This window comes from Ceratotherium simum, chromosome 6 (genome assembly GCF_057802395.1).
Source record: "Ceratotherium simum simum isolate JZ-2026a chromosome 6, ASM5780239v1, whole genome shotgun sequence".
Classification (NCBI taxonomy): Eukaryota; Metazoa; Chordata; class Mammalia; order Perissodactyla; family Rhinocerotidae; genus Ceratotherium; species Ceratotherium simum.
In genome coordinates, this window is record NC_141905.1 from 79,722,060 (window position 1) to 79,747,289 (window position 25,230).

General features: G+C 37.6%; 1 protein-coding gene across 6 annotated transcripts in view; it reads right to left on the reverse strand.

Moving 5' to 3' along the window:
- ATE1 (arginyltransferase 1) overlaps window positions 1-25,230 on the reverse strand; it is a 181,783-nt gene that overhangs the window by 111,078 nt on the left and 45,475 nt on the right. For all 6 annotated transcript variants that reach the window (XM_004428140.3, XM_014785809.2, XM_014785808.2 and 3 more), the window contains one exon: window positions 18,251-18,283. In XM_004428140.3, the coding sequence (XP_004428197.1) occupies window positions 18,251-18,283 (33 nt within the window). The remainder of the gene's footprint in view (window positions 1-18,250; window positions 18,284-25,230) is intronic.

Genomic DNA, 25,230 nt, shown 5'->3' on the forward strand with positions numbered 1-25,230 from the left:
CAGGGCAAATCTTCCTCAGCAAAAAAAAAAAAAAACCCAACAACAAACTCATTACATGTTAACAAATTTTGTTAAAAAAAAAAACTATATTTTCAAAAACTAAAAAAAATTTAGTGAGAAAAACAGCAGTTTTATATTTTTGCAAATCTCTTTAACATCTGGCTTAACAGAGGACAGCTGAAATCTCATATTTGCTTCTATATTTAATTTGTTGCCATTATGTAGCCTCTGGAAAACATCCCCATATACTCATAAGAGAATGCAATTGAAAAAGGCTAATAAAATAATTTTTACCTTGAGGATCCCCTGAAAAGGCCTCAGAGACCACCACGGGTTGTAGTACCACACTTTTGAAAACCACTCATACAAATGTATTTGTAATGTAGAGGAAGAGTCTATAAACTGTAAGCTGCAAAGAGAAAGGGAGCAGCTTATAGTGACTTGAGTCCAGAATTTGGAATCAAAATATCTGGATTTGAGCTCTAACTCCACTGTACACTTGCTGGCTATTTCACCTTAGCAAAACAATAATTTAACCTCTTTTAAAAGTATCAGTTTCTGCATTTTTAAAACAGGAATCATATTACTACTCACCCTCGTAGGCAGTTGTGAGAAACAAATGATGATGTACAAACAAAAGCACTTTGCAGATTGCGAGCAAATTTGGGTCAGTTTTTGTTTTTGTTTTCAGGGATCTGAATGGCACTTTCCTAAAAGATTATGTCTATGAAACTACATCAGTAGCTCATTTAATAGCAAAGTTATTTAAATTAATACCTGCTAGCTTTAATTTCCTCATAAATAAGTGAGTGATGTGATTAGCAACATTTAATAGTTTATCTTTCTCATGCCTGCACTTTGCAGTTTTGGATATGGGAAAGAATTAATAAGTAAAGTTATTTTTCAGAAGTTCTTCAATTTCAAGGATTTTGCTAATAACAGGAAAAATATAATAAAGCTCACCGCTAGCTATACAAAAGAAAGAAACGTCTTAAATGTTGAGGAAGGACGGCATGGCTTCTGTGATTAATGAGCTATGCAGTACAATACCAAAGGCACTATGTACAACGACATCAATATTAACAGGCCAATTTCGGCTTCCTGCCAAATTGCTCCCAAAATGGGTGTATATTTACTCTGATAAAGTACACCTGTCTTCTGACCCACCTGCCTCCATGTACCTCAGTTATGCTTAAAACAAACATTGTTAAGACTCAAAGGAAGAGGTAAAGGGGCAGTCATACGCCAGGCACCAGGGGGAGTACTTGGGGGACTTAACCAGAGGGTTCAAAGACAGGAACAGGGAAAGTCTTCAGGGGCTTTAAGAGAGCAGAACCTGTGTTCTCCTCCCTTCCAAGGCATCCAAAAGCGTCTCTCCCGAGTCACGTGTTCACACAAAAATCTACGATTAGACAACCAGTGTCCTGAATGTTTTTTAAGCAATAGTTTATGGAGGCCCCCAAAGGTGATCATTTTAAGCACCTGATTAAAGTCTCCATTGTTTTAAAATAACATCCCCCTAATTGTTTTGTCTTTTGTTAACAATTCATGAAACATTGCACTAAAGTTCAGATTCATTTCAAAAATGGAAACCCAAAAGTGTGCTAAGCCCACTATGCATCAAAATTTACATGATTTCTTAAAAAAAATCTGAAAACTAAATTTGAAAATTTGAAATAATATAGTCTATAATTATGAAAAAGAAAATAAATTTAATTTGGAAAATGCAAATAGCAATACTCATGGTTAATATATCACATAGTTTTGCATAAGTCATTTAAAAATCAAATGCAACCAATTCCTAATTTTCTGGTGGACAATTAGTACACTAAAGATGGTCATCAAATTAACACATTTTCTGGTTCACAGCTATATTGTACGGTAGATATAAGATAATCTATCTAGAAAAAGACTCCAACCCTGTTTATAGTTAATGTCCAAAGTATGTGAAATTAAAATACTTTAAGGGCCTGGGCCAGCCCCGTGGCTTAGCGGTTAAGTGCACACGCTCCGCTACTGGCGGCCCGGGGTTCAGATCCTGGGCGTGCACCGAGGCACCGATTCTCCGGCCATGCTGAGGCCGCGTCCCACATACAGCAACTAGAAGGACGTGCAACTATGACGTACAACTATCTACTGGGGCTTTGGGGCGGGGTGGGGGGAAGGAGGAGGATTGGCAATAGATGTTAGCTCAGAGCCGGTCTTCCTCAGCAAAAAGAGGAGGATTAGCATGGATGTTAGCTCAGGGCTGATCTTCCTCACACACACACACAAAAAATACTTTAAGGGCCAATTCTGAGGAAACATGTGGTTGAACAGTAGTTCTACCAAAGAACAGTCCATTTTGCTCTAATCAGAATCCTCTAAATGTCCATGAAAAGGAGAATATCCCCATAACCATGCACTTCCATTCACTGAGACAACACTAAGGCAGCTCTTCTGGTGGTAAAAGAATGGTTCTTACCACAAGGTATGATATTCAATGAGTCTCTGTTCCCCTGCAAAATCCCCCCTCCTGAAAAGACAGCTATCACCCTGAACTAGGCTGGGAACATCACCTGATGGGGTTAGCTACCAATATTCACTGTAATCTCCACCAACAAGAAATATTTTATATTTCAAGGTTACTTTTTTCCTTGCTGATTCTGACAGTAACAAAAATTGCGAGTACTCTGATTTGATATATCAACATTTTACAGCCCATTTTATATTACAGACGCCAAATTTATTGATCATAGCCTTCAAAACTTTCAATTATCTTAGTTATATATATTTATAAATTAAATAATGCTAACTCTGTAACAAGATTGCACCAAAATTTTTAGTCTATGCAGGCTTATTCTAACGTGATTACTTCCAATACCACCTATATTTCAATTCAAAGACAATTAAGTTTAAATAATCCTAATAAGAGAAAAAAAAGTACATGTAAAAAATAATATTTTCTGTTACTCTATTTTAAGCAACATTTTCTAACTTTACTAAGTAATATAAATGACAATTTTTACAGCTTTAAGATTAGGAAGAATTCATTCGATGTTCCTATTCACACAATTCTCTCAAGTTGCTATATAGTACTTCATGCTGGGTCAACATCTAAGTGCCTCAATTTCATCAGGATCTCTGAGTTGACGAAGATTATCTCATCATTAGAGAGGAACAAATTATACCATCTGCCTCACTTTCTGCTGAGAATCTTAATAAACAACAGTAAGTAGTGTCTGACTTAAAAATTTTAATCAGGGGCCTGCCCGTGGCTTAGCGGTTAAGTGCACGCACTCCGCTACTGGCAGCCCGAGTTCGGATCCCGGGTGCGCACCAACGTACTGCTTCTCTGGCCATGCTGAGGCTGCGTCCCACATACAGCAACTAGAAAGATGTGCAACTATGACATACAGCTATCTACTGGGGCTTTGGGGAAAAGAAAAAGGAGGAGGATTGGCAATGGATGTTAGCTCAGAGCCGGTCTTCCTCAGCAAAAAGAGGAGGATTAGCATGGATGTTAGCTCAGGGCTGATCTTCCTCAAAAGAAAAAAATTTAATCAGCTCATATTAAATAAAGCCATGACATTGATAGCATGACAACTTCACTTCCAAATTTGGGAGAAAAAAACAAATTAAACAAAATTGTAAAATAAAATAAGCTAATTATAGTACATTCATATGAGAAACTATTACGTAGTAATTAAAAAACTATTTTTATCAAGACTTTTTAATAACATTACAAACATTTCTCCAAGTTAAGTAAAAACACCAATATAAAATGGGATGTATGATCTCAGTCACATGAAAAATTTCTCTCTGTATATATAGAGATATGTACACATATACATAAACTTGTAAAGATGGGAAAAAACCATCTAACATTATCAGTAAAGAGTTTAGGAGTGATTTTTTCTTATTCTTTTCTCGATTTTCCATATTTTTTAATAAACATGCATTAATGTTTAATCAAAAAAGTTTTAAAAACCAAGATTGAAGAATTACTAGTAAGTGTTAAATAGAATAGATAGTATCTGAAATTTGACAAAGGACAAATAATTACTGGGTGTTCTTTGAGTGCAGTTCTGGGCTTGATTTTGTACGGACTGGGTTATTTTACAATTTGGTTGGGGCAGAGGTTAACTGAGAGATTTCTGTCCAGTGTAACAAATAACTGGTTCTCTTACGACCAGTTAAGTTATCTCCATTAGTGGCAGCAATGGTTGGATTTGGTTTATGGTCTCTGACAGACAGACGATGGAGATCTATGACCTGTTGGAGGAGAGAAGACAGAGAACCTGGTTTGTTCCTTTTTGTTTGTTTTTTTGTGAGTTCAATCAATTAAGGAGAACAGCTCTTTGAGATCTGAACCAATGAGTTTCTGTGTTTACTTTTGATCTGTAACTGAAGTCGCAGAACTGAAGCCAAGAGCTCTCTACATGTTTGTGAATCTATAATTCAGAAAAGTTCTTTACCTCTTGTTGCTATGTGAAATATTTTCCTTCAGAGGGTATTAATAAATCACACTATTACATCTCTTAATTACAGGAGTTCTGTAAAACTGATTTACAGAGATAAGTATTTACATAGATCAAATAATCTCCAAATTCACAGAAAATAAATCAAGTCCTTACAGAAATCACTAGCTCAGAAACGTTTTAAAGATAAATCAAACTGGCTTAATAATTTTAAGAAAGAAAAAAAGTTATGTCTTTTCTCAGATTTATTAGTATTAAGTATAACACGAGTGGATTTTAAAAATAATATATGAGTTTGTTTTCTAACGAAGAGAATAGTTTAAACTTTCAAAACTACTCATTAGTTTACTAATCAAAAAAGTTAACATTATTTCTACATAATGCTTAAGGTTTTGAAAAATGTAAATTTGTATTCAACCAAATTGAATTATAATTCTGACATTTTAAAATATTTTTTAAATTGTGGTAAAATATACACAACATAAAATTTACCATTTTAACCACTGTTGAGTGTACAACTCAGAGGCATTAAGTACCTTTACACTGTTGTGCAACCATCACCATTATCCATCTCCAGAACTTTTTCATCATCTCACACTGTAACTCTGTATCCATTAAACAGTAACTCTCCATTATCTCCTTCTCCCAGCCCCTAGCACACCACTAGACTATCCATCTCTATGAATTTGACTACTCTAGGTACTTCATACAGTATTTGCCCTTTTGTGACTGGCTTATTTCACTTAGCATAATGTCCTCAAGGTTCATCCATGCTATAGCATGTGTCAGAATTTCTTTCCTTTTTAAGGCTGAATAATATTCCATTGTATGTACAAACTGCATTTTGTTTATCCATTCATCTGTCCATAAACACTTGGGTTGCTTCTACATTTAGGCTATCGTGAATAATGCTTCTTTGAACATTGGTGTACAATATCTGTTTGAGTCCCTACCTTCAATTCTTTTGTGTCTATACCCAGAAGAGGGGAATTGCTAGATCACATGGTAATTCTATTTTTAATTTTTTAAATTAAAACAGAACCAACATAAATTTAAGAGAACCGCCATACTGTTCTCCATAGAGGACGCACTATTTTACATGCCCACCAGCAATGCACAAGGATTCCAATTTCTCTACATCCACGTCCACATTTATTTTTTTCTGTTTTTTTGATAATAGTCATCCTAACGGATATGAAGGTGATATCTCATTATGGTTTTGATTTGCATTTCCCTAATGATTAGTAATGTTGAGCAACTACATTTTTACATATTATTATGTTTTGTGTTGGCTTAAACATAATTTCCAGGATTCTCATATAATCTTAAAATGTGGAATAATGTAAATCAACAAATTTAATGAATAACCTTTGGATACCTAGGTAGTTTCTAAGTAAGAATGAACACTAAAACAATGAGTATAATTTTAAGTTTATATACTTTTCCTTCTTATTTATATATGCTACAGAAGGGCTATATCTTTGGGTCACGTCAACAAATATGTTCATCTTTGCCACTCTGAGAAGGTGTAAAAGGGATGTTTAAGAAAGTTGTGATGTTTATATTAATGCATTTTCTCAGTCTGCTAAAATGCTTATATATGATAGGTAGTTCTCAATTACCTACCTCCTAAATTCTCTCTATGAAACAGAAGTTATTATTTTATCAAAGGAGATAATTAATATCAATGGTTGAGACCATATTAAGAGCAAAAATAAGAGAGAATACATTTGTATATGTAAGGTAATAGGATAAGACTTGTTTTCATAGAAAAAGGTGAGTAGAATTGTTCTAAGTAAAGTGTCAGCTTGTTCCAGAACATAAAAAAGCATAGTAAAAGACATAACTTTGAGGAACTACAGCAAGTTGTAAGTTGGGGGAAGTATATTTTATTTGCCTGGTTTATAATCTCTGAGTCTGAAAAGAAGCTAAAAGAAGCTATAAAATATGTTTCAATGTTGGCTAAGTTCACTCAGTTTTGAGGGACATCTTGATCTGAGATATTCTTACTTACTTTAAGTGAGGAAGTGAGGGTCAGGGTGATTAAGGGACTTGCCCAAGATCACAAAGCCAATTTAGGGGAATGCTAAGAAGGACCAAAACCTGGAATTCTCAACTTTCAGTTCAGTGTTTTTCTCACTGGACATTGCTTCTGTGGTACCATGCTAAAACACAATCACAATATATTAACCGAATGAATTAAGAGACTTCAGCAATCTTCTGAACCAAAGGACAAATCAAGAAATGTACTTCTCAATGACTTAATTCTTAGGAACTGAAATGCTTCAAAGGAAGCAAAAAGTTTACCCTGACATTTACAACTTAAAACTAGAAGCACTGTAATGACAAAAATTTGAACTTTACAAGGCATGAGGGAGGAAAGATTTACAGTAAATGTTTTTAATAAATGTGACAGGAATAAGAAAGGAATTTATTTCTGCGTTTTTATTTTATTTTTATTTATTTTTTTCCCCCAAAGCCCCAGTAGATAGTTGTATGTCACAGATGCACATCCTTCTAGTTGCTGTACGTGGGACGCGGCCTCAGCATGGCCCGAGAAGCGGTGCGTCGGTGCGCGCCCGGGATCCGAACCCAGGCCACCAGCAGCAGAGCGCGCGCACTTAACCGCTAAGCCACGGGGCTGGCACTATTTCTGCGTTTTTAATGCAGAACAAATAGATAAAAATTAAGATGTTAATCTGTTTACTTTACTTTGACATTTCCTTATATTTTAAATCCTAATTATCCAACAAAACAACTGTTAGTGAGGCACTATCTAAATGCACATAAGGAAAAGTTACAGAATCCCAAACTTCTCAATTCTACAGAGCAGACAGTATTTATTGAGCACTACAACACCTTAGAATCAAGAATTACTGTCCTAATGTGGGCCCTTAGTTATGTCAGTTCAATTTGAGACTCCTGCTTTTCCAATCTTTCTTATGGGGGGAAAACATCCCACAGTGACACCCCAAACTGGTATTTTTATTTAGAACTCAATGACTGCCAACATCAAACAAGATTGACATCCCCAGGGAAACTAATCCACCCCAGGATTTACCATTCAAACATTCTCTGAAACATTCATGCACATCTAATGGGTAATGAAAACTGTCAAGGCAGATGACTCTAACTTTGAACACAAATGAAAGATCCTTGGAGTAATGCTGAATACCACTACTTGCTAAAGGAAGACTGACTTGCCAAAAAGATATCTTGAATGGACTTAGATTTTAAGATGCCTAAACTAATCCAAGCTCCATGCAAAAAAAAAACTTTTAATAAGGAAATTTATGGCATTTTTCTATTTAATGTTTGGTTTTCTGTTCTAGTGTGCTTTCTTTTATTCTCAATTTTGATCCTTTTATCATATGAGATCGGTTTCCAGGAAAAGACTTCCAGTTGATATAATTTCACTATGAAATATATGGTTTTCAACTTACAGTGGCTCAACTATTATGTGATATCCAGAAACTAATTGGAAGTTAAGTTCATTCATCAACTCAGCCAACATTTACTGAGTGCCTCTGTGAGCCTGGGGAATGCTATTCTGACTACCACATAAAAGACGTTCAAGTATTATTGAAGTGAATTGAGGGCAAGGAATAATGCCTTCAGTTCAACTGGTTTTTTGTCAGCAGTTCCATCCCAACCAGAACTGCCCAACGGCCCTCAGACCCAAATGAAGGGGAGAACAATCAAATGACAATCCCAATGACTTGGGGGACTTGGCTCCAGATTCTAACTGGTGCCTCTGACCAGCACTACCTTGCCTACTTAACCTGTGACTCTACAGAATGGGGCTCAGCCTGAAAACCACATGACTATTTCCCAATCCACATAACTAGAAAAACAACAACCTTCACTTCTATTCCCATTTTTCCCCAGTGGATCAAGCCACTGCCTAGTTTTCCATTTCTGGTTATTTAGTACCAGTAGCAGAATGACAACCATTCTCTGAGGGGATCTAGCCCCCCTTTAGTTACCTCTGTATGCCCTGGCCCTTTAAACACAGCTGTTCCTCCCAAGAGTTATACCAGAGAGCCGGTAAAAGCTTCCCCCAACTCACCAGCTCAACCTCTTCCTAGCCTTATCTCACAGTGCTCCAATTCAGGCCAGCTCTCCAGATGTCTGATTCTCAGTGTCCTCCTTATTCAGTAAAATTGGTTGATCTCGCGGCCCGCCCGGTGGCGCAAGTGGTTGGGTGCGCACGCTCCGCTGCGGTGGCCCAGGGTTTGCCGGTTCGGAACCCGGGCACGCTCTGACGCACCACTTGTTAAGCCATGCTGTGGCCACATCCCATGTAAAGTGGAGGAGGATGGGCAAGGATGTTAGCCCAGGGCCAGTCTTCCTCAGCAAAAAAAGAGGAGGATTGGCAGATGTTAGCACAGAGCTGATCTCCTCACACACACAAAAAAAAATTGTTTGACCTCCCTTCCCAAGTTTAGCAACTCAACTTTCTGCCTACCTCACCCTCCACTGCTATCTCTGCAAGCTCCTTTCATTTCTACAAGACCCAGTTTGGGTAACAGTCATTCTCTCTTCCAAATTCTGACCTTTGGAAAAATCTTGATACCTACCAGAGCCACGCCAAGCAATGATATTTCATATGCTGACAGACTGAAGAAATGGTTAGGTTTTCATGGTCCTTTTTTTCCTGACAGCAAAATGAATGCTACCAGTGACTATAAAGCCAGTGACTAGGGTAGATCCTCATTCCTGCTACCTGAGCTTGAAATCAGTGCACATACAAACACACACACACACACACAACCAAATATCCACATATTATCCCAGTCTATCACAGAGCTTCAAGTGAGAAGCAAGTAGTTCCCAACTCCCCCAAGAAAGCTTGGAAAGATTGTTTTACAAGCTACCAAAAAATACTAAGGGCAAACATCATTTATTTATTTTTGTATTTTTTATTTTTTTTAAGATTTTCTTTATTTATTTTTTTCCCCCCAAAGCCCCAGTAGATAGTTGTATATCATAGCTGCACATCCTTCTAGTTGCTGCATGTGGGACACGGCCTCAGCATGGCCCGAGAAGTGGTGCGTCAGTGCGCCCGGGATCCGAACCCGGGCCGCCAGCAGCGGAGCGCACGCACTTAACCGCTAAGCCACAGGGCCAGCCCGCGAACATCATTTAATATTGAGTATTAACTAAACAGTTACTATTTAAATATTAATTAAAGCACACCTATTTCAATAACACAATATTATTTTGGTGAATACTAAAACTGTGCAAACACTTATATCACAATTAGGGACGTAGTACTGAAGCAAGATGCCAAGCTGAGTCAGATCTTTTCCATAGCATTTTGGGAAATTAAAGGATTAAGAAATGATAAATGCTTTTTTTTTAATAGCTTTATTAAGGTGTACTTAACATATGATAAAATTCACCCATTTTAAGCGTAGAATTCTGTGATTTTCAGCAAATTCATATCATTGTGAAACCGTGATCACCACAATCCAATTTGGGAACATTTCTATCACCCCCCAAAATTCCCACAAGCCCATCTGCAGTCAGTTCTCCACTCCTACCTCTTATCCCAGGCAACCACTGATCTGCTCTCTGGCTCTGCAGATTTCCTTTTTCGGATAATTCACACAAACGGAAACACACACTATGTCGTCTCCTGTGTCCGGCTTCTCTGACCTAGCATAATGTTTTTAACGTTCATCCATGGGCAGTATGTATCACAGTTTGTTCCTTTTATCGCTGTATAGTATTACACTGTATGAAAATACTACATTTTGCTTATCCATTCACCAGTTGATGGACATCTGAATTGTTTCCAGCTTTTGGCCGTTATGAATAATGCTACTATGAGCATTCACATACAAGTCTTTGTTTGGACGTATGTTTTCATTTCACTTGGGTATATTCCTTTTTTTTTTTTTTTCATACATTGTTTTTCCCCCCAATGCCCCAGCAGATAGTTGTGTGTCATAGATGCACATCCTTCTAGTTGCTGTACGTGGGACACAGCCTCAGCATGGCTGGAGAAGTGGTACGTCGGTGCGTGCCCGGGATCGGAACCTGGGCCGCCAGCAGCGGAGCGCACGCACTTAACTGCTAAGCCATGGGGCCGGCCCTGGAACTAAAAGTGGAATTTCTGGGTCATATAGTAACTCTATCTTTAATATTTTGAGGAACTGCCAAACTGTGGCTACACCATTTTATATTCCCACCAGCAAAGTATGAGGGGTCCAATTTCTCCACATCTCACCAACCCCTGGTATTGTCTTTTGATTATAGCCATTCTAATGGGTTTATGATGGTATCTTATTGTGGTTTTAATTTGTATTTCCCTTTCTGATGACGCGCATCTTTCATGTGCTTATTAGCCATCTGTATGTCTTCTCTGGTGAAATACGTAATTCAAGTCTTTTATCCACTTTTTAACTAGGTTGACATTATTATTGAGCTATAAGAGTTCTTTTTGTTATTGATGCTAATTTAATTCCATTTTGAGCAGAGATGATTTCAATCCTTTTCAACTTATTGAGATTTGTGTAACGGTACAGCATATGATCTGTCTTGGTGCACTTGAAAAAAACGTGTATTTTGTTGTCGTTGGGTGTAGTGTTCAGTAGATGCCAACTAAGCAAAATTGTGTGATAGTATCGTTCAAATCCATATCTCTTCTAATTTTGTCTAATTTTTCTATCAATTACAGAGAAAGTAGTCCTAAAGTCTCCAACTATAACTGTGAATTTGACTATTTCTCCTTCAGTTCCATTAGTTTTTACTTTATGTATCTTGAGGCTCCGTTATTAAGTGTATCACATTTCGGATTACTGTGTCTTCCTATGCAAACTATTTCATCTTTATGAAACGTCTCTCTTTCCTTCTGGTAATATTGTTTGCCCGGTCTATTTTGTTAGATATGAATACAGCCACTCCAACTTTCTTCTGATTAGTATTTACATGGTATGTCTTACTCTGGCCTTTTACTTTTTTTTGGTGAGGAAGATTGTCGCTGAGCTAACATCCGTGCCAATCTTCCTCTATTTTGTATGTGGGACACCACCACAGCATGGCTCCATGAGCAATATGTAGGTCCGTGCCCAGAATCCAAACTGCGAACCTCTGGCCACTGAAGTGGAGTGCACAAACTTAACCACTACACCACCAGGCCGGCCCCGGGTCTTTTACTTTTAACCTATCCATGTCTTTATATTTAAGGTGGATCTTGCTTTTTTTCTTTTATCTAGTCTGACAATCTCTGACTTTTAATTGGGGCATTTAGACCTGTACCATCCAATAGGATAGCCACTGGCCACATGCGGCTACATAAGTTAACTAAAATAAAAAACATTGAAAATTCAGTTCCTAAAGAGCTCAGTAGCTATGTATGACCATTGGCTACACAAGTGTTCTGGACAGCACAGATGTAGAACATTTCCATACAGCAGAGTTTTGGTTTAGATCATTTATATTTAACGTGATAATCAATATGGTTGGATTTAGGTGGACCATCTTGCTATTTTGTTTCTATTTGTCTCACTTGTTCTCTATTCACCTTTCCTTCTTTTTCCTGCCTTTTGTGAGACTGAAAATGTGTTATCATTGCTATTGTCTTCACTACTGGATTATTAACTCTTATCTCTTTGTTCTTTTTTTTTTTTAAGGCTGCTCTAGGGCAGCAGTTTTCAATAGAAAGCCATTTTACCCCCTACAAATATTTGGCACGGTCTGGAGACATTCTGTTTGAACTCAAGGGGGAGAGTGCTACCGGCATCTACTGGAAAGGCCAGAGATGTTGCTAACCATCACAAAATTCACAGGATAACATCCACAAAAAAGATTTATCTGACCCCAAATATCAGTAGTGCCAAGGTTGAGAAACTGTGCTCTGGGTTTACAAAATACACCTCAAACTTATCACTGTCTTCCTTCAAATAGTATTATCACTTCAGGTAATGTAAGAATCTTACAGCATATTGTTGTCACACACTAGTAGCTATAATACTGAGCTCAACTAATCCACCTCTCTAGGCTCAATTTTCTTAAGAAAACTGGGAATATCTACCTCACAGATATTCTGTGAGAATTAAAATAATGTAAGCCAAGAGCTTAGCATAGGACCCACACACTACAAGTGCTAACTTCTCGATAAGTTACTACGACAACAGTTAATGAAGAAGATTTTAACTGATCTGAAATGAAGGAATAGAAGGACATATCTGAAGAGAAACCTAAGTAACCTACATTCCCACATTTCTTACAAATGCCTCTCCTGTCACTCCCTACCTCCAAAATGACGATGAGATTGCACCCTACTGGATTGGTTGGCAAACTTTGACTCAGAAGAGAATTTCAAGAATCTTTTAGCCTCTGACATATAATCCCTTTTATTTACCTATATTTAATTGAAGACATCTGCAGGTGGTGCCACACAAAATGTAACTCAGACTTAGAAATGTCAATAAAAATGTCTGTAAGGGAAGAGGTCTGATGTAAACCTAGCAGGGGAGTGCACATCAGCAACTACAGAGCCACACGAAATTAGGAATATAGTGGAAATATGTTGCCTGACTTGACGAGGTGATAAAAGCTCTTTTCTCATAAAGCTTAATGAGCTCTATTAGTCTTCAGCTTACAGGAATGTAAAAGGGTCAGCCCCACAGAGGGAAGTAACTGACTTTCCACACATGGCTCCATTCAAATGACAGCAGATCAAATTACTGATGTAATTACTATAACCTGACAATTTCGTTAGATTCATGTGGCAGTTAACTGTTTAGGACTTACAACAAAGGCACGTGGTTCACTTGTAGTAGTTTTTGTGGACAAAGTGAAATTTAAAGTCTCCTTCATTTTCAACTGCTAGTCTCGCATGTTTTATTGTCCCTACCAGAATTATTTTTCTTTTATTTGAAATCAGGGAAGGTGTTTGGGTATTTACCATCTTTGTAATTTTCCTTCTCCAGCTAAAACATAAGCTTAAAGGCAAGATAAAACATTTAGAGACTCCCAATATGCTCCTGCCTTGGCTTTGCTTTGGCTCTCAGGCTCTGTGCAGTGGCAAAGGAACAGAATCCTGAGCTCAGTGCTGCGGGAGATTTAGAGGCAGCAGCTACTAACCATGCCATCAGGTGGCCCCCATGAAATTCCAGGCTAGAAAAATATCAACAGAAGGTCCTCAAAGTATTTCCCAACACACTTCAAGAAAAGAAAAGCACATTGGTCATCTTTAATTTTGACTTTTTTTCCTCCTCCATGTCCATAAGCCCAGTAAGACAAAAGATCAACTTAGCCAAGGCAAAATACAACTCCAGATCATTAAGTGGAAAAGGCAGATCAGATAGAAAACAACAAAACTATCACTAAACTTTGATCATGATACTTTCCCTTCTATTTTTCACCGAAGAGTAAACCTTCCACACACAGATTCCCAATTTAACCAGAGTAGCAAGATATAATTCAAAAAAAAAAATACCTGTTTGGTACAACTCTAGGTGTATGGTTGGTAGACTCCAAGCCCTATCTACACCTGAGAGCATCCAAAGATGAAAAAGACAGAGCTCCTGATCTTAAGTAACTACAGTCTAGCTGGGAATACAGACTGTTAACCACACTGAAACATAAATATTAGACCCTGTGTGCTTTTAGCTGAGTCCTGCCTTTAGTATATGTCCTGCTTTTATCCTTTTATCCTTTATCCTTTTATCCCTGTCCTGCTTTTAGGGATAAAAGCCCGCCACTCTCAGCCCCAGCCCCACCTACTTATTCATTCAGTTATTCGTTCATTCATTCATTCAACAAATATTTATTCGGTGCCTCCTACATACCACCTACTATACTAAGAATGGAAACACAAGGAGGCCATAAAAACAGGACCCTCCCTCACTGAGCTTACGTTTGAGAAAAGTCTGTTAGTGAGGTCTATTTAAAAGCATCTTTGCGATGGTTTAGTAACATCTTCCAACTGCTACTTGCCCCAGTAAAGTGGACATCAAACTCCAGCCATCTTATTTACTCCTGGTGCAGGTAAGCCACTCCAGTCTAACTGCCTTCTGCTCAGAACCCTTATTCCTGGTTACTCCTCTAAGCTCTTGCTGAAATGAGAGTCCAGCTTTAAATATTATCAACATTATCTCTTCCTCTAGGCTCCTACCAGTCCTTTTTTCCCCCCAAGACTAGCCCTTCCCTGATGTACACCCCAGTCAAACACTGACTACAAGAGCCATCACCAAACACCTACCAAATGTGCCTCTTCTCCCCATGTGGCTCCTTCATGGAAGAGCAAAGGGTAAAAGAATTTAACATTTTGTGTGCCTCCTTCCTAACTGATTTCTGTACACTGAAATTCTTTATATACTGAGATCTGCATATATAATTTTGCATCCTGCTTTTATCTCTTAATATAGCAAAAGTATTCTACACTGTTATTGTTCATCAGTATGTACTCGTGAACATACACGCATGATCCCCATTTTAGTGGCTACAGTGTTCTATCACACGGCTGGTGTACCATGATTTACTTGACCTCTTTACTATTGCTGGACATTTAGGTTGTTTATAAATTTTCTGCCATTAACAATAATGCTATAATAAACATATTTATGTAAGTTTTGTCCCCATCTTTGATTATTTCTCTGGCAGTGATTCCTAGACTAGAATTACTCAATGACAAGGTATGAATTTTAAGGTCTTGAGTATAAATAACCAAACTGATTTCTGTAAAGGATGAAGTTTAAAAACATGCCATCTCATCACATCTTCCCAAGCATTCACTGAAAAAAAAAAAAGATATCTTGATAGGTAAAAAATTGTGTATGACTATTGCTTTAAACTGCATTTCTTTGACTACTTATAAGGTTAAACTTTTTTTTTTTAATTTTTTTAATTTTTATTTTATTTATTTATTTATTTATTTTTTTGTGAGGAGATCAGCCCTGTGCTAACATCTGCCAATCCTCCTCTTTTTTTGCCGAGGAAGACTGGCCCTGGGCTAACATCTGTGCCCATCTTCCTCCACTTTATATGGGACGCCGCCACAGCATGGCCTGACAAGCAGTGCGTTGGTGCGCGCCCGGTATCCGAACCGGCCAACCCCGGGCCGCCACGGCAGAGCACGCGCACTTAACAGCTTGCGCCACCGGGCCGGCCCTAAGGTTAAACTTTTAAAACATTTATTACACCATTTGTATTTCATCTCATCAACTATCTGATAAAATCCAACCAAATAGTATGTAAAAGAAAACAGTACTTTTTTTTTTTTTTTTGTGAGGAGGACTAGCCCTGAGCTAACATCTGATGCCAATCCTCCCCTTTTTTCTTGAGGAAGATTGGCCCTGAGCTAACATCCGTGGCCATCTTCCTCTACGTTATATGGGACGCCGCCACAGCATGGCTTAACAAGCAGTGCGTTGGTGCACGCCCGGGACCCGAACCTGTGAACCCTGGGCTGCCACAGCGGAGCACGCACACTTAACCACTTGTGCCACCGGGCCGGCTCCTGAAAATAGTACGTTTTTAAATTGACTTCAGGAGATCATTATATTAAATGTCTTTTTTTTTTTTTTCTTGTGAGGAAGATCAGCCCTGAGCTAACATCCATGCCAATCCTCCTCTTTTTGCTGAGGAAGACCAGCTCTGAGCTAATATCTATTGCCAATCCTCCTCCTTTTTTTCCCCAAAGCCCCAGTAGATAGTTGTATGTCATAGTTGCATATCCTTCTAGTGGCTGTATGTGGGACACGGCCTCAGCATGGCCGGAGAAGCGGTGAGTCAGTGCGTGCCTGGGATCCGAACCCAGGCCGCCAGTAGCGGAGCGCATGCAAGTAACCGCCAAGCCACGGGGCCGGCCCCATTATATTAAGTATAATAACCTTTTTATCACACTTTCCCCAAATTTCCTTTTAACTATATTTGTTTTCATGACCAAATTAAGGATTTTTTACAGAACCAATCTACTTTTCCATCCTTTCCTTGTGATACTTCCCATTCTTCTATGCTTGGAAAGCACTTCATTAGCTAAAGAGTAGATCATATAATTTATATTCCAGTTTCTTATGGTTTGGCTTTTTATTGTTTTTACACTAAACTTTATTTAAAATTCTATGTGACAGGCACTGTGCTCAGTGTTTGCCACATATTAGTTATTTTATTGTAATACCCCTGTATTCTTATCCCCATTTTTAGATTATTCAAAAGATTTGCTCATGGGCCACCCAAGTCTCTGTCATTTCAAAGCCCAGAATCTTTCCACTATATAGCTTTATTTCCCCTTCAATCCTGGATAGTTAGAAAATGAAACAAAGCCTGGATGGTACTAGCCTCTCTGGTCTGGTCAGTTGCCCCTGGCAATCATTCAAACTGGCCACGAGGAATGTTCGCTGTGCCAGGCTGGGCTATACCACACAACAATGCTAGTTTCCATAATCATGTGAACACAATGTTATAGAAGAAGAAAAGGGAACAACTTCCTCCATGTGGAGAGGTCAGAGAGGGCCTTGCAGAGGACCTAGCATCTAGACTCAACCCGAAGAGGGGTATGATTTGAACAAAGTGGGAACGGTGAAGGGAACATAAAGTGAAATAAACAATAGAGGCAAAAGGAAGGACAACTGACAGGCAGAAACAGTTTTACTGTGTGCAGCTGAAGTACAGCCTAAGAGGAGAATACAAAATATTACTAAGATTTGAATAGCACTTTATAAACTATTCCCATGTCCACTGCCTCATTTGAGAGATAAGAACTATTGTTTGCATTTTAAAGATAAGAAAACTGAGGCTCAGGGAAGTTGTGATTTGCCCAGGGTTAAGTGACTAATAAGTGAAGATGTGATCTTGAACCCAAGTTCAATCGTCTCCACACACTCTGTGGCCTCCCCTTTCCTACTCCTTTCTCAAAGTCCTGCTCATCTTCTACAAGTTGTTCCTTATCAACAGCAGTTCACAAGGATATCTGGTTCTCTGAATATCTAACAGTTTTTCTTTATCTCACAATTTTATCACTGGATTCTCAGCTCTTCATTGCAGAACTGCCATGAAGATTAAATGATAAAGTGAAGAAAGCACCTACAATAGTGCCCTTGTTATAACAGAAGCTCAATGAAAGGTAAGTTCTTTGCTCTTCCCTAATCAATTCATGGATTTTAAAACGATCTCTTGAACCAACTGAAACTTTCTCAATGACAGCCTCTGCCTATGGCTTCTCCAGCTCTTTTTACACACCTTTGTTCTTTATTAAGAACTAAGCTGATGTTAAACAGTTATGGAAGTAACAGAGATACAAGAAGCTTCTTCAAAAATGAAGGATTGAGGGGCCGGCCCCACGGCGTAGCGGTTAAGTACGCACGCTCCGCTGCTGGCAACCCCGGTTGGGATCCCCGGCCCGCACCGAGGCACCGCTTGTCAGGCCATGCCGTGGTATAAAGTGGAGGAAGATAGGCACAGATGTTAGCCCGGGGCCAGTTTTCCTCAGCAAAAAAAAAAAAGAGGAGGATTGGCATGGACATAATCTCAGGGCTGATCTTCCTCACGCAAAAAAAAAATTATAAAAAAAAAATGAAGGATTGATTTCACTTTACCTATTAAAAATGAAAATGTATTTTAAAAGAGACAACGACCTGTTATGAAGGTGAATAGCTCTGTAACTTATAGGAATTCTTATCAAAAAAAGTCTGCATTCATCTCATTACCATTATTGAAGAACACACGTATCACAACAAAATGATCATTCCAAACGATCAAATAAATGCCTCACAAAAGATACCAACAGTGATGTTAATTAGCAATTCTAGTATTAAGGTCAGTTAGTAAACTCTTACCTCCAAAGGTGAGTTGCAAAGGAATCTTGTGAACTGCAGAGTCACATTTGAATAGAATCAGTTTCATCCAATAAATGGGCAGCAAAAGGGAACACACAGAAAAAGGAAAAATTATTACACAATTTTTCAATAAGAGCATCTAAAGTAAACCTAAAAGTCTATATAAAATTAACGTTTTCATACATTGTATAATTTATCCACAGAGCATAGAAAAGTTCAACCTAGCCCATAGTAAGTATGTAACTATTTGATTTATTTACGTATAGTAACTATTTGATTTAAACAAACATTTTTAAAAAGTTATATAAAAGTAAATAAAGCACAACAAATTAGTCCTGAAATATTTAGTTTTTTAAAGTTCTATCTTACAACCCACATATACTAAAACATCCTCTAAGGGAGGAATCAGCAATCTTCCTGATCATAAATGCCACAGGCAAAGTTAAGTAAATGCCACGAGAAGAAAAAGATATAAACCAAAGGGGGAATCCAGAAGAGAGAGAAATAAAAGTCAAGACCAAGTGAGGAAGTTGGGTGAGCGAGAGCGAGAAGGGGACAGAGTGAAGAAGGGGACATCACCCCTCCACAGCTGGCACCTGGGCTGTGGCGACTACCCTGCTCTGCCCGTTCTCTTTTTCTCAGCCCCATACACAGTATTTTTGCTCTCTGCTCTCTGTTTCTTTGACACACACAGAGGCTTATCGAATTTCATCTGAAACTAAGTGTTATATGCTGACTGTTTCTCAGTATTTAAATAAAGAAACATAAATGTTGTGGGGGGAAGAGCTGTGAACAAATGACAAAGCAAATTGCAGGTTAGCTCTGAAATAAGGACTGTCATATGACTTCATACAAACTCATGACGGTAATTCATCACATTTTCTTAGACGTTATTTATAACATCAGCATTTCAAATCCTTTGAGATTCACTGTAATAATAAAATACCCAAGTAGTATAAACTCCTGATCTTTCTAAATGCAAATTAACTACAATAAAATGCAATGGCGGGCCTGTTTCCAAGCACTCTTAAACTTCCTCTCCACAACAAAGCTAGCTAGCACTCACAGGGAATACAAATAATTTGACTCTCTTTTAGAGATACACATTGAAGTGAGGAGGGAAGTAATGCAGGGAAGTGTGCAGATAAAACGAGACTGGCCATTAGATTAAATTAGTGAGGACAGGAGATGAATATATGAGGATTCGTTATACAATTCTCTCTACTTTGTGAATGTTTAAAGTTTAAAAAATCTATCAGACGCTTCCTCCCCCCCAAACTAAAGCAAATACAATCCTAAAATATTACCAGTGCATGCCAAAGCCACATAATTAACTAGTATCATCTAGGCCCTAATTGATGGGGTGTACTAAAATACAAAGACCGTAAGAATTTTTTCTTCATTTAAATGATATCAATATGCAATTAGATTATATTAACTGTTAAGAGAACTTTCTGAAAGTGCAAGATGTACCAAAATTTTAAATTTTCATAATGCTGATAGGAAACAAATCTATTAAAATTTAAAGTGCAATCTCTGAGCTGGCCCCGTGGCTTAGCGGTTAAGCGCGTGTGCTCCGCTACTGGCGGCCCGGGTTCGGATCCCGGGCATGCACTGATGCACCGCTTGTCCAGCCATGCTGAGGCCACGTCCCACATACAGCAACTAGAAGGATGTGCAACTATGACATACAACTATCTACTGGGGCTTTGGGGAAAAAAAGGGGGAGGATTGGCAATAGATGTTAGCTTAGAGCTGGTCTTCCTCAGCAAAAAAGAGGAGGATCAGCATGGATGTTAGCTCAGGGCTGATCTTCCTCACAAAAAAAAAAAAAAAAGAACAATTACTTTAAAAAACAAAAAGTGCAATCTTTGTGGTCTTGGATTCTTTTTTTTGCTGAGGAAGATTAGCCCTAAGCTAACATCTATGCCAATCTTCCTCTATTTTATATGTGGGTCGCTGCCACAGCATGGCTGAGGAGTGGTGTAGGTCTGCACCAGGGATCCGAACCCACGAACCTGGGCCACCAAAGTGGAGCGTGCTGAACTTAACCACTAGGCCATGGGGCCAGCCCCTCAGACTCTTTTTACAGTAGCCCAAGATAAGATAATCCCTACCCTTCCTCCCAAGAGTAAAAAGTGATAGTTGAAATACTAGCCAGTTTTAATAGTGGAGAAAAATGAGGCATGGTGAATTTTTATTTTAAAGTAATAAATTTGCTATTATAAAGTTTCTATGCTTTCCCCCAGTATGTATATGTTAACTATATTACATACATTATATTTCGGAATTTAGAAGTAGTTCTGATTTAGTAGTAACTGATGCATTAATTAGGATGGAAGTTACTTTAAATAACAATAAAGAGAAGCACACCAATACTTTTGAAGAAAACTAATGTCTCCTTGAAGCTCCAATAATTTACATACATCTTTGTCATGTGTATATTTAACACTCTTATCACAGCTTTTTCAAAATAGACCCGAAAATTCTTGCCCTGTTTGAAGCTGCTAAAACATGAAATACATAAATAAAAGTTCTCAATCCCCAAAGCAGTAAAAACAGAATAACAAATCAGAAGACACACATTTACTCTCCTATTCACAGGAGATGAAAAAAAAAAAAAGGCTCAATTGTGCTGTGAATCTAAAATTGCTCTAAAAAATATAGTCTATTATAACAACAACAAAAAAGACTATGGCCACAGCTGGTAGCCCACATTAACACCACTTTTCTAATGTGGCTCTTCAAAGAACACCGTGTATAGGTATAGTTAACACATTTAAGAGAACAATCTTATTCTAGATATTTAGGCATAATGTTGAGAAAATAAGGAATTTAGTATGTTTTACAAAATATCTTACTGATTTTACAGACAAAAATATACTTAATCATAAAAATTTTAAATGTCAATTATTCTGTCTAGTCTTGAATTTTTAAAAAAACCCAAGGATTATATGTTCTATATTTAGAATCCACGCATAAAAGGCATCAGTACCATTTTAAAAATCTTTTAGACCTCTAAAAGAGAAAAAGGATACACACAGACCAGTGCTTGTGTTCCTTAGCTACTTACTGACCTAGCTGCTCCTAAAGCCTTCTTACTTAGTGCTCGGAGCACCATTACTCTGTTTGTCATTGGTAGCCTGTCTCACATAACACCTTCTCATTCCTTCCAGGGAAGCACTTAATGCTTACCAAAATTTTCTAAACAGTTTTCTAAGCACACAAAATTGTAGTTAAACCTCCTATCAGTTACGATTAGTAAATTCTTTCTTTTTTCAAGACTTGTACTAGCCATGCCAGTTACTGGGGGGAGGGGAAGTAATAAAAAGTAGAGAAGAATACATACTACTAATTTTGTCAAAATATCCCAGTAAAACTATAATTAATTATATATCTTAGTAATATAAAATATTCAACACATAAGTAATTTAAGCTACTATGTTCCTGAAAGGGCTCTTCTGTTCAATAGGGAACCATGTTAAATTCCTACATTTTAAACAAAAAGGTACACTGAACAGCAATTTTTACAAGATAAGCCAAAATTTTTTTTCTAAACCAAGGAATATCAGGGAGGTGTACCTATTTGTCAAAGTAGAATTCCAAATCTTATAACTGCTCATATAGATTATCCAAAATGTTCTTGCATTAACAAAATTCTTCTGCTGGTCCTATTTTTTGGCCTTTCACCCTAGCAGATGGTACTTAACTATCTTACAAATTGTCAGGGGACAGGTCTGACTATTTTAGACTATAATCTAATAAAATCTTTATTTAACATTTTGTAATTATCAATCTAAATCATACTTCAGTGTAAAATACTAAGTTTTTCTATCAGGAATTTGAAAGCTTTAATTCAGTTAAGAGTCTAAAGCACGTTAAATAATGTGTTAGACTCCCTTCCTATCCTGCCCACAATTTCTGGTACATATATTTATACTATTTTAAATTGACTGTTTCAAGGCAGTATAAAAACTAAGTCTAATGTTAAGAATATGTCTCTCATAAATCTACAATTCTTAGAAATTGATTCCACAAAAGATTCATTATTTCATATTTCACTGCAGAAAAATGAAACCTTCAAAAGCAGCCTAAAAACATAGCTAACACCCATCTAAAAAGTCATCAACACAATGAAAATTAAATCTGTTCTTAACAGGAGGTCAAAACTAAAGTTTGAGAACTAAGATCCTGTGTATCCTAATTTTAGTGGGGAGAAAAAAGAGCGGTTTCAGGTAACTCAAATTTATTTTTACAGCTATTCTCTATTCCATTTGTTAGCAATGCAGCTGAAAGGACTAACCACTTGTACAGCCTCTTTTATTTAGACCTAGAACCTTGGATAAGACGTTAAGCCTCAATAAACCTTAAAAGATGACAATGAAAATCTTATTTACATTCTAAAATATTTAAACCTGTCTTCTGAGCCATTAAGTCTCCTTTTTTGCTGTTGGAGAGAACAGTGATCTAAGAGACAGTGTGGAATCTCACAAGCTCTATCTGCTTGAGTAACAAAGTATTTGGGCCTGAGTTTTCTATCTGTAACATGATTTCAGCCTAACTACTTTTCACCATACTCTGTGGTACGCCAAGTTCCTGAGACACTCTCTAAAAAATGATTCCATGGGCAAATGCCAGGCTACTGAGAAACCCCCTAAAAAATGATTCCATGACCAAGTAAGTTTGCGAAATGCTGCATACTATTGCTATCTCACTTCTTCTTCCTCATTTTAGAGAATTACAAGGTATACTGGTAAATTAAAGGCTCTGAGAATTCCTGCAGTTAAAAACAAAAAACCCTAGAAGATGAATAAGTTCTGGGGACCTAAAGCATGGTGCTGTGATTATAGATGGTAATACTGTACTACATACTGGAAAGTTGCAAAGACAGTAGATCTTCAATGTTCTTACCACACAAGAGAAATGGTAATGATGTGCTGTGACGGCAGTTGTTAGCCAGCACTATGGTGTAACCATACTGCAATATACAAGTGTATTAAATCAACATGTTGTACACCCTGATGCATGCCAATTATATCTCAGTAAAGTCAGAAAAACAAAAAACCCTTCAACTTCACTTAATCTAGTGCTTTCCAAAGTTACATGACCAGAGAGTTCTGCTTGTTTGTTCTTTGGTTTGTTTTTAATTTCATGTAAAATTGATTAATACTCCACAAAACCAATTTTCCACAAAACTCATTCTAGGAAATACTGGTCCCTGCCAGCTCTGACTCATTTTCCCCAATCTGTACTTAATAAAAACACTCACTGAAAATACTCAGTATGGTTGTTTACAGTGTCGGAAAATCTAATACAAACTATCAATGAATCACTGGCCCTTTTTTTCCCCTCTAAGAGTTACTGGTTCCTACCCAAATATCTCTCAAGGGGATCTTTGCAAGATTTAGCACTTTGGATTGGTGAATGAGCTAATGCTCACGCCAACACCATGGAAGGAACTGTAATAAAATGCCTCCTAAAAGATTCTGATATCTGCCCAGAATCACAAGAACCTGTAACACTAATAGAGCTAGATATAAATGTTTTGCTCTAAGTGTTGATTCCACAGTTTGCTAACGCACATCCTAATTAGTGAGCTACTTCAATGTATATCTTTTACCAACTGCAACTCTCTCCCCAATTTCTAAGAGCAACATGGATTTGGGCTATAATTAAGTCAATCACTAACACTTACCTCAGGTGTTCACTATAGTAACAATTGTATGTTTTATAAATAGCGGCTTTATATCTATTAACACAAACAGTATACATCTGAACTTATTAAAAATTCACTTATTATTTACTACCTGTAACTCTGGTGTTTTTATTTCTAAAATTAAAAGGTTAAATTTGCAATATGAATCTACAAATCCAGATAAGAATAGAATAATTCTATAGTCTGAAGAGCTATACTCAAAGAGAATGGAATCTAAAAGAATTTTGTTGCTTTTCAACATTACCAGCAGCAAACAATATTACCATAAACAGAGTTCCTATCACAATGCAAAGACAAGGAAGTTCTTGGCAAAGTCACCCAAAGGAACATCCACTAAGGAAAGACTCAAGTGCTGGTGACTCGTGTACTGAGCCCAGAATCACTTGCTTCTCTAATGGGAGAGTCATTTTGCCACAGGACCCTAATGACCTAAAGACACGCTTATTTACAACATTAAATAAGTTAAGGACTAGCACAAAATACTAAAATAGTTCATAAGAAATGTGGAAATAATACCTTAAGACTTTTTTTAAGTCAACTTTGGGACCCAAATTTCATATACTAAGAGAAATCTTTTAAATCTCTTTCTGACTTTCTTAATCTCTAAGCTTAGTGTTCAGGAATGCATCAAAACTGAAAAATTTTTTAAATTGCATTCTTACAAAAATAATATTTTCCTAAGTAGTGAGTATAGTTATTTCTAGACTGGGAAAAGATATTTAGAATATACATAGATATGAAAGGACTCATATCCAGAGAATAGGGAACTCTCACAATCAATAAAAAGACACAAGAGCCCAATTTTTAAAAGGCGGGGCAAATTCTTAAACAGGCACTTTAAAAAAAAGATGATATTCAGGGGCCGGCCCAGTGGTGCAAGCAGTTAAGTGCGCGTGCTCCGCTGCGGCGGCCTGGGGTTCCCGGTTCGGATCCCAGGCGCGCACCAACGCACCACTTGGCAAGCCATGCTGTGGCAGCGTCCCATACAAAGTGGAGAAAGATGGGCATGGATGTTAGCCCAGGGCCAGTCTTCCTTAGCAAAAAAAAGAGAAGGATTAGCCGATGTTAGCTCAGGGCCGATCCTCCTCATAAAAAAAAAAAAAAGATGATATTCAAATAGCCAATAAATTTATGGAAAGGTGCTCACCTAGTCATCAGCAAAAGGCAAATTAAAACTCCAACATTATACCACTATATACCTACCAGAACGGCTAAAATTAAAATGTCAGACACTACTAAGTGTTGGTAAGAATGGGGGATAATG